Source organism: Epinephelus fuscoguttatus, linkage group LG15 (assembly GCF_011397635.1).
Source record: "Epinephelus fuscoguttatus linkage group LG15, E.fuscoguttatus.final_Chr_v1".
NCBI classification, from domain to species: domain Eukaryota; kingdom Metazoa; phylum Chordata; class Actinopteri; order Perciformes; family Serranidae; genus Epinephelus; species Epinephelus fuscoguttatus.
The window spans coordinates 13,100,606-13,114,565 of NC_064766.1; the positions used below are offsets into that span (position 1 = coordinate 13,100,606).

At 40.7% G+C, this 13,960-nt stretch overlaps 1 protein-coding gene across 3 annotated transcripts in view; it reads right to left on the reverse strand.

Moving 5' to 3' along the window:
* Positions 1-13,960, reverse strand: part of LOC125901605 (contactin-associated protein-like 4) — a 225,919-nt gene that overhangs the window by 65,098 nt on the left and 146,861 nt on the right. For all 3 annotated transcript variants that reach the window (XM_049597328.1, XM_049597329.1, XM_049597330.1), the window contains 2 exons: positions 3,080-3,255; positions 2,836-2,964 (listed from right to left, as the gene is read on the reverse strand). In XM_049597328.1, the coding sequence (XP_049453285.1) occupies positions 2,836-2,964; positions 3,080-3,255 (305 nt within the window). The remainder of the gene's footprint in view (positions 1-2,835; positions 2,965-3,079; positions 3,256-13,960) is intronic.

Genomic DNA, 13,960 nt, shown 5'->3' on the forward strand with positions numbered 1-13,960 from the left:
TGATGCTGCATTCTCTCTCAGATATAAAAGCTCAGAGCTCAGAGAGTTTGAGGAGCTGAACATCAAAGCTTTCCCCAAATGATTAACGTGATCTGTCATCATCACATGGGAGGAACAGAGGACAGCTCTATGTGGTGCCACAAAAGATTTAGAGGCTGGTATTTTCCATGGATTCACCCTTTTGAGCTAATTACTCATTTTTTAACTGATCAATACAGTTATATATCTGAAGATGATGAGTACGTGCAGTGTTGATTGTTGTCATGTAGACTTGGACATTTTTATTCCAAACAAGCATATGACCAAAGTGAGTCTTATTAAATCGTGTTAGCAGACAGTTACCTATTTAGAAACCTAAAGATTACAGTTAACGATTAGCAAACATGACGCAACATTAACATTCATTTGTCATTGGGTATTGGCCCCTGGTTTAGTCACCATCCACATCTGCCAGATATTCCATTCTCTTCACTAGCTAGTTGCTAACATTGTCTGTGTGCTGTATGGTGCTGGGCAGGTGGTGCACAATTAGTTTATCAGAGCTTTTCCGCTGTCGGCTACAGATAGAAATTAGGTTTTTGAGAGTGCTGAGTCTGAACAGTAACAGAAACAATACGCTCCATTAAACAAGTATTTCACTGCTGGAATGATGGCCTTTTAATAAAACTGGGATGTCTATGCAGTAGAAAGCTGCAAACACTTCTGAAATTGGTGCTACAGGACCAGAGAAAGCAGAGAAAAATGATGCTTTTGCTTAAGAGGAAGAAAACCTTCAAGTACCAGAAAGTGCTGCATCGCACCAGACCAATAAACGCTCCCGCTGATGGGTGACGTAATGCATTTGAAACAGTGGCTGTTGGCTGGCAAGAAACAATCTCGTATTATAGTTAAACAGTAAGCTAAAACATGTTTCTGGAAACGCTTGTGGTGAGAAATAGGCAACTCAATAACAAAATCTTGGTTTATATTTGATCTGTGCTGCCTAGTTTTACTGCTTGATCTCAGGTTTTTGGCCTTCGTTTTTACTATGCAGGAAACAGTGTGGTGCCCACTTACTGTTCACAAACTCTTGCTATTACAGCTAAACAAGGCCCTAATATATGCTTCTAAAAACACTGTTAGAGAAATAGGCCATACAGTGACATAATCTTGATATATATTCGATCAGCACTGCTCAGTTTTACCATCTGACTGGATTGCGGTCCAAGCTTAAGAGAGAGAGAGAGAGAGAGAGGAGCTAGTCTGTCTCTTGATCTGCTTCTATGCTCTATACTATACTTCCACTTTGTGTCCGTGGTGGCAGCATGGGTTGACAATACAAACATACGGAAGTGCAACTTGTAGTTCAAGTAACCGCCTGAGAGCCAGCGAGACTTTCGGGGGGGGGGGGTTATCTCGGCACTGGTAAGACAGTTCAATTACACATACTACCTAGATTGTTTTGATACAAGACGGTTGAAAATCAGCGAAGTATCCCTTTAAACCAAAACACTGAGCTAAAAGACAGCTAAAAAGCTCAATAGAGCTGCAGAGTTGGCTGATAATTCTCTGTGATTTTGCCACTTACGGTAAGCCATTTCACATTACACATAGTAATTTAATTAGATACAACTATCACTCTGTTAAAGGGCAACTCTGTTATTTTATAATTATTTTAATTAGTTTTCTTTATCAGTCTGAAGCTTTGAAGCATATATTTGAATTAGTGTTCCTCATGTATTCAAATCGAAAAATTCAAAATTTGGTCTCAGTATGCATGTTTTAGTTTCAAAATGCTATTTTCCCCAAGCCCTTCTGAAGACTTTTTCCCATGTGACATGACGTAGGTTTCTGTACGATGTTGTAACGTTGCTACATACAAATCCACGTACTGCTGTGGACACCACAGTAGTTCGGTTCTGAAAAGTCACACAATAACACAACAGAGTCTGGTGGCTCTATAAAGGGCACTATAATGGCTTCAGTTCCTTGTCACAAAGGGCTGCCTTATGGCAAAGTGAGGCAGTAAAATAATTTGCATATAGCATACGCTTATACAGAACCCAATATTTTGGTGGTCAGTTTTCAGGAGGCCAAAATACATTTTGCAGCTGCCCCAGTCCACAGCCACCAGACTCCTTTTACAGAAACAGTAATTACTTCTCAGAATACAAGGACTTGCTGGTCCGCTGCTGCCTCTGATTGGTTGGTTAGTGTGTGTTACTGTGAAACTTTCGGAACCGAACTATCGTTGGGTCCACAACAGTAGGCAACATTGCTTAGCTTCTGTGTCCTGGTACTCCTGTCTGCATCAAACTGGTAGTATGCCGAACACCATCCACCGTAGGTAATAGACTGACTGTGGATCTATTACCATGATTATACAGTATAAATGCAGTATTACACTGAATCTCAATGTGTCTTCACCTGGTTAAAAAAGGTTTAATAATAATGAAATAGCACCATCTTCCTCCTCCAAGATTAAATCTTCCTCGCTAACACTTACCCGATTCAATATGCTTACACTGTCAACAAACAGCATGTGTGGGGGGTGAGGGAGAGGAGAGCATCAGTGCTGTAACCTACATTAGTGCTTTTTGCAAATGGGACTTTCCATTTAAAAAACATGGGAAAGAAAGTGGATGGACTCAACCTTTGAGCAACATGAATCAAGTTAGCATTACCGTGTAGCTACCAGCAGGCTAAATTCACAACACAGTTAACTTTTGAAAAGTTTGACTACTGTATACAAATAGATTTTTGAAACAGCCTGTTGTTTTCATTTTGTCAGAACAAAGTCAGCAAAGAGGAACTGGGTGTGTTTAGCTAGTTACCACCACGGTAAAATGTATGTACCTCAACAGTAACTTGGTGGTCTTTGCGTTTAGCTAATTCTATCAAGTTGAGGCCGTTGTACAGCAGGTTTTCCAGGCAGCCATGAAAGTTCCTCTTGGTGACAAGGTCCTGGACTGCCCCTACACTCAGCTGTATGGAGACAAAACCACACAAAAAATAGCAAAAATGAAATATACTTGGTTTTAAAAAATATATACACATATAGCATGTTTATGTAGGTGTGTTTCTGTGCGTTCGATCCCACCTGCTCGATGTCCCAGTGGTTGAACTCTGCAGGGATTTGAACCCTCTCTGTGTGTTTGTCCACAGTGAGGTTGAGGTGAGAGCCACGCCGCTCCACTGCTAAATGGTGCCAGTGCTGATCGTCTAACAGGCTGCCGAGGGATGTGAGACGCCGGGGTTCAGAGGTTGAAGTCCCACCTGAAAGAGGTGATGAGGAGGAGAAGTAGGAGGAAATGACAGAGCAGACAGGAAGTAGAATGAGGAGTGATGGAGAAGTAGCAAGAGGTAAGAGCAGGTGAAGAGGAATAAGGAGGCGACAAAGTCAAGGAGGCCAAAGAGGAAAGGGAGGATGAGGGTTTGACAGAGGGGGGACATAAGAAGAAGATCAGGGGAAAGTCAGACGACAAGAATGACAAGGGGCGTAAAGCAGGAGTGGAAAAAAGGAGGAGGAATAGAGAGGATGAAGGTGATGTGGAGGGAAAGTGTCAAGCAAAAGGAGAAAGATGAAGGGGGTATAAAGAGAGGAGAGAAGAGAAAACGGGATGGAAAAGGATGGAAAAAAGGAAGGGGAGGTAGGAGAGGATAAAGCAGACAAGACACAAATGTTATTGGAGACATGCTGTAAAACACACCACCACTGTTTAATTTGCAAAGTCTGAATCCAGCATTAGAAAAGGAAGAAAAAAAATCATGCATGAAATGAGACAAGATAAAATGAAACTTCACTTGTTTTCTTTAAGTTCTTTGACTTGTGAGTGTGTGTGTTTTTTTTTCAGTATATGAAGTCTGTTACTGTGGTACCTTAATAAGCAGGTCTGCTTCTGTTAAGCAGCTAATCTGTTTTCTTTTCAGCTATGTTGTTTTCTGCTTTTTCTATCTATAGTTATCTGATCTGACAGTCTGTTGTTTGTTATCTGACCCGCACGTCTGCTTCTTTCTAACAATCTGACCTGGTGTCAAGGGAACGCGAGCCAAATGACAGCTACAACACAGCAGCCTCCGCATTGTGTCTAAATATTTCACTTCTCCCAGGATCCCACAGAGAGGAGCACACCGAGGTCACCCTCTCTCATCTCATTAGGGACTACAGGATATCTGCATACATGCACCCAGAGCTGAAGCCAAATATGTGACAATGCCGAGAAACTACGAAGGAAACGTAGCGAGAGATAATTAATGATAGATGAGCACCAGCAGGTCGAAATTTGGGGATTCGTTCACCCAAAGTCCTGCGAGAGAAACTTTGTATGTCTGCTGAGAGAAGGAGCCGAATACAGTCAGCCATTAAAAATTTATTAGATATTCTTTGGGGAGAGACAATTCCAACTTCAAAGAGAGAAACAGAGACAGTTCAGAAGATGATGGACAAATTTATTTTTGATATTTCAGCCCATTTTATGTGAGGGTTTATTTGTCTGCAGCTTGGATGACAAATAACTTCATCCAGAGAGAGAGTTATGGAGCCCATAATACAGGGGACGTCTGTCCTGTCAAAACATTTATTGTGAGGAGTTATTTGAGGGAAAGAGAGAGAGTGAGACAGTGAGATCAATATGAGAGACTTAAAAGCAAATCAGATGTACTAAATGACACTGATTAATGGGACAGTTATTGTGTTGTTGGAGGTGGAGAAGAGAGGAGGGGGATCTTGTGATTGAGGGTTTCATTGAATGGATGATTTGATTTCTGTGTGAGTGACTGAGAAGAGAAAGCAGCAATCGATATGAGAGATCAGAGGGCGAACAAAGAGAGAATCCCTCCACTGATATTCATATTTAGAATCAGTAGGTGGTTTAAAAGGGGACGAGAGGGAATGCCATCCCACTTGTTAGCAAAATTACCTGTCATCCATCTCCATCCCTTGGATCTGGACCCAGACATTGTCCTATCTAGACCATGGACGTCGGAACTATTATCTGAGAGGGGGGTTGGGATTTTTGTTGGGAGGGGCAGGGGAAGCACGCACACTTATCAATGATTAAGGATTTGATTTGAAGTTATTTTATAATAACATGCAGTTATAAGAGAACTAGAATGGATGAACACGGCATCTTTATTGTTAAGAAAATGAAACTTTGATAACTAAATCAAGCCATTTAAGGAACAGAGCATTATTTGTAACCTTGAATGAAAAAAAAAGAAAAGTCTGCGCTCCTGACTCAGGGCTTTCATGCATTTCCAAAAGTGGACCTTCTCTCAGTTGACCTACTGATGAAGATTTTAAGCAGGGTCGAGACATCGCTTTCATCCATAAGGTCACTGTGAGCGTTCATAATGGCCAAATCTGTTAGTCTCTCCTGCATCATGGTGTGGCACAGCCAGGTTTTCAGCCTGCGCAAGGCTGAGAAAGAGCACTCGGATGCCGCGGCAGATATGGGCAGGGCCAGACAGAGCTTAATGAGCTTCTCCACCTCCGGCAGCATGGAGTGGGTTTGGGACTGCAAGGTTTGCAGGATGGACACAACATCCTGGATGCCAAGGCTACTGTATGTAGTCAGGCAGGCTGCATATCACATCAAAAGCATAGATCTATCATTAATGATATGAAAGAGATAAATGTAAGTCAGACAAATTGAGTTTAAATTCAGATTCTTCGTTTATTTTTAAAGCGTAATGCAGTGGGTAGGGAGGCTGGGGTGCGGGGGTGCGGATGGGAGGGGGTGCAGCCGCACCCCCCGCACCCCTAGTTCCAACGTCTATGATCTAGACTCAAACCTATAATTGTGTGCATTGTGTGACATTTGTACTGGTTTAGAAGACCACAGACCAATTCTATGTGTTTAATCAAATCACATGATGCTACTTAGCCAATCAAATTTGTTCATCAAGATAAGCACTGCAACTCCAGTGAGGCAGATACACACAGGAGAGATGAGAGAAAGACTATAGTCAGAGAAACAAAAGAGCAAGAGAAAAGTTATTTTACATGTCATGTTCTAAATAGAGAAAAGTAGACAGGGAAAACAAAGTTCTTAATCAAGAATGGATAGACTTTACATGGCCATTCTTCCCATGGGGCATCTTTTTCGATTTTCGGCAACACTTTACTTGAAGGTATCTACATAAGGGTGACATGACACTGCCATAAACCTGTCATGAACATTATGTACATGTCATAAACGTTTATGACTGCTGTCATTAAGTGTCATTTGGTTTTTGTAATGACAAGTTGACACTGTTTGGGTTGTCTTGATTATGACAACTTCACATTAATCAAAGTGACATTACTAGAAGTTGGCTTTGTCATGGCAAGTTGACATTAAATTTTTTTGGGATGTCCTTATTATGACAACTTTACATTAACCAGGATGACATTACCAGAAGATGTCTTTATGTTAATGTCAAGTTGTCATTATAAGCACATCCCAGGACATCCCAAACAAATTTAATGTCAACTTGTCATGACAAAGCCAACTTCTGGTAATGTCACTTTAATTAATGTCAAGTTGTCATAATCAAGACAACCCAAACAATGTCAACTTGTCATTACAAAAAACAAATGACACTTAATGATAGCAGTCATAGACGTTTATGACTTGTACATGTCAGTGTCATGTCATAGTTATGACAGTGTTATGTCACTGTTAAATAGATTCAAGTAAAGTGTTACTCTATTTTCTTATAGTATTGTCTCTTTGGCAGTGGAGACGAAGGACTTTCGTCGTCATCACTGGCCTTTGTGACAGTAATACACTTAGTTACTGAGTGTTTGTTTAATTCTGCACCGAATAACAGAATTAAGAAATGAAATACAGCAAGCTTGTAGAGCTGATAAAATGCTTTATTACGTATCTCTCAGGTTTTCTCTATGTAACTGGCTATCTTGCACATTTCAGCAGGGGGGCAGCGGCTGAAGCCTAACCCAGTTCATATTTCGTTATGTGGTATAAATAATACGTGCACTTTCTTGTAAAGGTCAGTTTACTATGTGTTTTTTCAGCTACAGAGCACAGCCGAAACTGCCGCAACTCACTTGTCTACTTCAATCGTTTTCTGTATAATTATATTTTTCAACAGCTCAGATTTGGTGGTGTAAGAAAACTGACGTGTCATTATTGTAACAAACACTCAAAAAGCAATATCATTATTTTTCATAATGTTGAATTTAGAAATAAAATACGCTTCGCTAAACATTTCTGTTTCACTCTACTCTAATTATTCACTGTTCCCTCTAATATTAAGATGTCAATTTTTGATACTTTTGACACAGGCCATAGTTTTGACACAGATTTGATAAAGCTGTTGAAATTACTTTGTGACAAAACGGTCCAATTAAAGTAATAAATGACTTAACTCACAATGCCAGACTATATCTCATAATTAGCTTTTTTGCTACACACTGGACTAATCAGGAAAACGTGTGATAATGATGTGACTTGCTGCCTAAACTAAGTTAAACTAGGTGGTACAGATATAAAATGAAGGATAATTCTGCAGCTGCATCATTTATTTCTCACCTCAAATGAAGCATATTCAAGAACTGGATATCATCACTTAGAAATTTAACAGTTTTGCAAACAGTGCAGAGACGCATTTGGCCAACTACAAAATTGCATATCTCAAGGAAATTCAACTGATGTCAGAAAAAAAGCTTTAAGTTACCTTTTTCCGATATTAACTTTCTTTATCGTGATTGGGACCTGTTTTTATTAACAAAATGTGATGAGCAATACAGTAAACTGTTGATAGAGCTGTTAAGAGGTCAGCACAGACCGTAGTTGCATTGCTTCATTGTACAGGAAGGTGACAGGCAAGCAAACATGCTCAGAAAAATCTCTGGATAAACTCCACAGACGATACCACAGTCCGTGCTGAAGTCTATATTCCCATATTACTCTACACGTCCTCAAGACAGAAACACCTCATTATATCTTGTCTGCTATTCTATTACTGCTGCTCTAAATCAAACTATGGGAAAAGACAGTGACAGCTCTTATCACAAAACAGGCTGATAAAATCATTTCAGAAACCGACTCTCGTAAAGCACCACGTCTGTCACATATTAAGCTCAAATCCGAATCTCTGTAATGATCCATGAGAGAGAGGAGTTTGTTTGGAGCCATTTTGCTGCCTCAGTGTTTCTTATTTATATATATATACAGTATATGTAATTTCTTTTACTGAGTGAGAAAGGTGAAGTGACACAGCTATTGAGATAACATCATCCACTTTTCTATTGTTTGAATGTAGAGAGTCAATTTTGCATCATGACCCAAAGTGCAGAAACAAGATAACAAAATGATGACAGTCCAATTCACAGCAGTTACGGTGTCTTTTTCTGTGTCAATCATAAGAGGTGATCCAGCAAAATCATTATGTACGTCATAAAAGTAAAGTGTGGAGTGGGGATAAGTGGGAGATATTGACTTGGATGATGTAAACTGGCATAACATTGAAGAGTTCGTGCCACTACACTGTATTTACCTGCATATTGTTCCACTGAAAAGCCAAAAATGGCTCGCCTCTTGCCCAATGTCAGCTGGGATAGGCTCCAGCCCTCGCGCAACCCTCAAGAGGATAAGCGGTTATGAAAATGGATGGATGGATGGCATCAATACAAAGCTTTAGCCGCTCTACATTATCAAAGTTTGCCTCTAACCTGCAGTATCAAGTATAATTTTGCTACTTCTTGTTCTGTTCTAAAATTTGTTCAACAAAATCAGGTCAAGTTTAAGAGTTATGGTACACAAGTCACAAAAACAAAAAAACTCATAAAGCTGAGTACAGGCAGAAAATGCAACCAAAATATTCTGCATGTAGGGGAAAAAAACATGCTTTCATAAGAATAGCAGTGTTTGTAATGTGAATTATCTGAAGGCAGATATATCTGCCGTCTGGTTTCTAACTATCAGTGTCTTGTTTCCGCCGTTATCCAGACAGACAGAGCTGCCGCTACTGTGAAGGGCTGTTAATCAGTGTTGCCTCATAAAGCCAACTGCAACTACTCCAGGGGGTCAGACCTGGAGGTGTTAGTGTTAATAGGGCAGAGCGGACCATGCATGAGCTCAGGGTCAATTCACACAGCGGATGACCTAATTTATACAATCTGTAACCTAAAAAACTCACGCAGGGAGAGAAATAGAGAGAAAGAAGGAGAAATAAAGTGGGAAATAGGAGACAGAAAGCTGAAGGACACTGAACTAAAAAAGGCTTATGGTGACTTACTGTTTTCTGCTGACGTATTGCGGTAAGCGAGTTGTGTCATTTCCGGTGTTTCTGTGACAGCGTCTCTGTACTGCTCTGGTGAATTCTAGTAGCCTGTTTTCTCACTTCAGTTGCTTTAACGTTGCTTTAACGTCTACTTCAAGTCTTAACCCACACTAGTTCTGTTTAAGCACTTATAGCTCTCCTCCTTTCTACGACTTTCTCGCTAATCTCTTAGCTGTTGTTTGCACGTTACTAGCCTTGGTAGCTACATTAGCTTTAAAGTTAGCGATGGCTTCTCCCTCTGCTCTTTCTTGCTCGGTGTGCCAAATGTTCAGTTATGCCTCTGCCTCCTTTAGCGACAGTGGTAATTGTAACAAGTGTAGCTTATTTGCTGTGTTGGAGGCGAGGCTTAGTGAACTAGAAGCGCGGCTCCGCACCATGGAAAACCATTCAGTAGCTGCGGTAGTTAGCCAGCCCCCTGTAGCCGGTGCGGAGCCACATAGCAGCCTTAGCCTCTGCTAACTGTCCTCCGGTAACTCCCGTTCAGCCGGGAGGTTGGGTTACGGTTCGCCAGAAGCACAGCTCCAAGCTGAAGCCCACGGCTCACCACCAGCCTGTTCACATTTCCAACCGCTTTTCCCCACTCAGCGACACACCCGCTGAGGATAAAACTCTGGTTATTGGCAGCTCTATTCTGAGAAACGTGAAGTTAGCAACACCAGCGACCATAGTCAAATGTATCCCTGGGGCCAGAGCGGGCGACACTGAATCTAATTTAAAACTGCTGGCTAAAGCTAAACGTAGATTCAGTAAGATTGTTATTCACGTCGGCGTCAATGACACCCGGTTACGCCAATCGGAGGTCACTAAAATTAATATTGCCTCGGTGTGTGAATATGCAAAAACGATGTCGGACTCCGTAGTTTTCTCTGGACCCCTCCCAAATCTGACCACTGATGACATGTTTAGCCGCATGTCATCATTTAATCGCTGGCTGTCCAGGTGGTGTCCAGCAAACGATGTGGGTTTCGTTAATAATTGGCAAACTTTCTGGGGAAAACCTGGTCTTATTAGGAGAGACGGCATTCATCCCACTTTGGATGGAGCTGCTCTCATTTCTAGGAACCTGGCAAACTTTATTAGTAATTTAAATCCCTGACAACCCAGAGTTGAGACCAGGACTCAGAGTCGCAGTCCTATACGCCTCTCTGAGCTTTTAGTTCAGTTACCCAGCCATAGTTTTCATAGTTTTATACAAACGGTGTCTGTCCCCCGACCACCTAAATTATTTAAATCTAAAATTAAACAAAGAGGAGTTGTGCATAACAACCTCATAAAAATTAAAACCACTTCTGTGACAGAAAGACAAAACAGGAGAATTAAATGCGGACTGTTAAATATCAGGTCTCTATCGTCTAAAGCAGTGTTAGTAAAAGAATTAATATCAGATAATCATATTGATTTACTCAGTCTCACTGAAACCTGGCTGTGTCCAGATGAATATGTTAGTCTAAATGAGTCCACTTCTCCCAATCATAATAATACCCACATTCCTCGAGGCAGCGGCTGAGGAGGGGGAGTTGCAGCCATTTTTAACTCTAGCCTGTTAATCAGCCCTAAACCTAAACTAGATTATAATTCATTTGAAAGCCTCGTTCTTAGTCTTTTACATCCGACCTGGAAAACCTCGCAGCCACTTTTATTTGTTATAGTGTACCGTGCTCCTGGCCCGTATTCTGAATTTGTATCTGAATTCTCAGTTTTTATCCAGTTTAGTTCTTAAATCAGATAAAGTTATTATTGTAGGCGATTTTAACATTCATGCTGACGTTGATAATGACTCCCCGGCTACCACGTTTATCTCATTATTAGACTCCATTGGCTTCAGTCAGGGTGTACATGAACCCACTCACTGTTTTAACCATACCCTCGATCTAGTTCTGAAGTATGGAATTGAAATTGATAACCTAACAGTCTTTCCACAGAATCCCTCGCTATCGGATCATTATCTGATTACTTTTGATTTCTTTTTACTCGATTACACGCCACTCAGCAACAGTTACTATACTAGATGTTTATCAGATAGTGCTGTCGCAAAATTTAAGGAAAAGATTACTCCGTCATTAAATTCAATACCAAGTCCCTCAGTAACAGAGGTTTCCTGTACTGACTTTGATCATTTTGTCGATAGCGCTGTAGGCTCGCTGCGAACAACACTTGACTCTGTAGCTCCTCTTAAAAAGAAGTTAAAAAAGCAAAGAAAGTTCGCTCCTTGGTATAACTCTCAATCCCATAAGTTAAAACAAATATCGCGAAAATTTGAAAGGAATTGGCGATTAACCAAACTGGAAGAATCTCGTTTAATCTGGACAGACAGTCTCAAAACTTATAAGAGGGGCCAGAGCAAACTATTACTCAGCATTAATAGAAGACAATAAGAACAACCCCAGGTTTCTTTTCAGCACTGTAGCCAGGCTGACTGAGAGTCAGCGCTCTATTGAGCCTTGTATTCCTTTAGCCCTTAGCAGTAATGATTTTATGAGCTTTTTTAATGACAAAATTCTAACTATTAGAGGCAAAATTCATGACCTCCTGTCCTCAGATAGTACCTATCTAACCTCAAACACAGCTGTAAAACCTAATATATATTTAGACTGCTTCTCCCCAATTTCTCTTCAAGAATTGACCGCATTGATTTCTTCATCTAAATCATCAACGTGTCTCTTAGACCCCATCCCAACTAGGCTACTTAAGGAGGTCTTTCCTTTAGTTAACACTCATATATTAGATATGATCAATATATCCTTATTAACAGGCTATGTACCACAGTCTTTTAAGGTAGCTGTAATTAAACCTCTACTAAAAAAGCCCACCCTGGATCCAGAGGTGTTAGCCAACTATAGACCAATATCTAATCTTCCTTTATGTCAAAGATCCTTGAGAAAGTAGTCAGACCAGCTGTGTGATTTTCTCCATGATAATAATCTATTTGAGGAATTTCAGTCAGGATTTAGAGTGCATCATAGCACTGAGACAGCACTAGTTAAAATTACAAATGACCTTCTGATTGCTTCAGACAAAGGACTTGTCTCTGTACTTGTTTTATTAGATCTTAGTGCGGCGTTTGACACAATTGACCATCAAATTCTACTGCAGAGACTGGATCACTTAATTGGCCTAAAAAGTTCTGCACTGAGCTGGTTTAAATCTTATTTATCTGATCGTTTTCAGTTTGTTCACGTTCATAATGAATCGTCCTTACGTACCATAGTTTGTTTTGGAGTTCCGCAAGGTTCTGTGCTCGGACCAATCCTATTTACTCTATATATGCTTCCTTTAGGTAACATCATTAGAAATCACTCTATAAATTTCCATTGTTATGCGGATGATACTCAGTTGTATTTATCGATGAAGCCAGAAGAAAGTAATCAATTAATTAAACTCCATAACTGCCTTAAAGACATAAAAACCGGGATGAGCACCAATTTCCTGATGTTAAATTCAGACAAAACTGAAGTTATTGTTCTTGGCCCCAAACAACTCAGAGACTCTTTATCTGATGACATAGTTTCTCTAGATGGCATTGCTCTGGCCTCTAGCACTACCGTAAGAAACCTCGGAGTAATATTTGATCAAGATTTGTCTTTTAATTCTCATTTAAAACAAACCTCACGGACTGCATTTTTTCATCTGCGTAATATTGCGAAAATTAGGCCTATACTGACCCGAAAAGATGCAGAAAACTTGGTCCACGCTTTTGTTACCTCAAGGCTGGAATACTGTAACTCTCTATTATCAGGTAGCTCTAGTAAATCCTTAAAAACTCTCCAGCTAATTCAGAATGCAGCAGCACGTGTACTAACAGGAACTAAGAAACGAGATCATATTTCTCCTGTTTTAGCTTCTCTGCACTGGCTCCCTGTAAAATCCAGAATTGAATTTAAAATCCTACTGTTAACTTATAAAGCTCTAAATGGTCAAGCTCCGTCATATCTTAGAGAGCTCATAGTGCCTTATTATCCCACCAGAACTCTGCGCTCTGAGAACGCAGGGTTACTCGTGGTCCCTAAAGTCTCCAAAAGTAGATCAGGAGCCAGAGCCTTTAGCTATCAGGCTCTTCTCCTGTGGAATCATCTTCCTGTTACAGTCTGGGAGGCAGACACCGTCTCCACATTTAAGACTAGACTTAAGACTTTCCTCTTTGATAAAGCTTATAGTTAGGGCTGGCTCAGGCTTGCCCTGTACCAGCCCCTAGTTAGGCTGACTTAGGCCTAGTCTGCCGGAGGACCCCCCTATAATACACCGGGCACCTTCTCTCCTTCTCTCTCTCGTATTCTATTACTGCATCTTGCTAACTCGGCCGTTCTGGATGTCACTAACTCGGCTTCTTCTCCGGAGCCTTTGTGCTCCACTGTCTCTCAGATTAACTCATATCGCAGCGGTGCCTGGACAGCGTGACGTGTGTGGTTGTGCTGCTGTCGTGGTCCTGCCAGATGCCTCCTGCTGCTACTGCTGCTGCCATCATTAGTCATTAGTCATACTTCTACTGTTATTATACACATATGACTATTGTCACACTTGTATACTGCCAGATATTAATACATACTTTCAACATATTGTACCGCAGTAGCCAGAACTATAACTATAATATTATTACTTTCAATAATGTTGTTGTAAGCTACTGTCATTACCTGCATCTCTCTCTCTCTCTCTCTGTCTCATTGTGTCATGTGGATTACTGTTAATTTGTTACGCT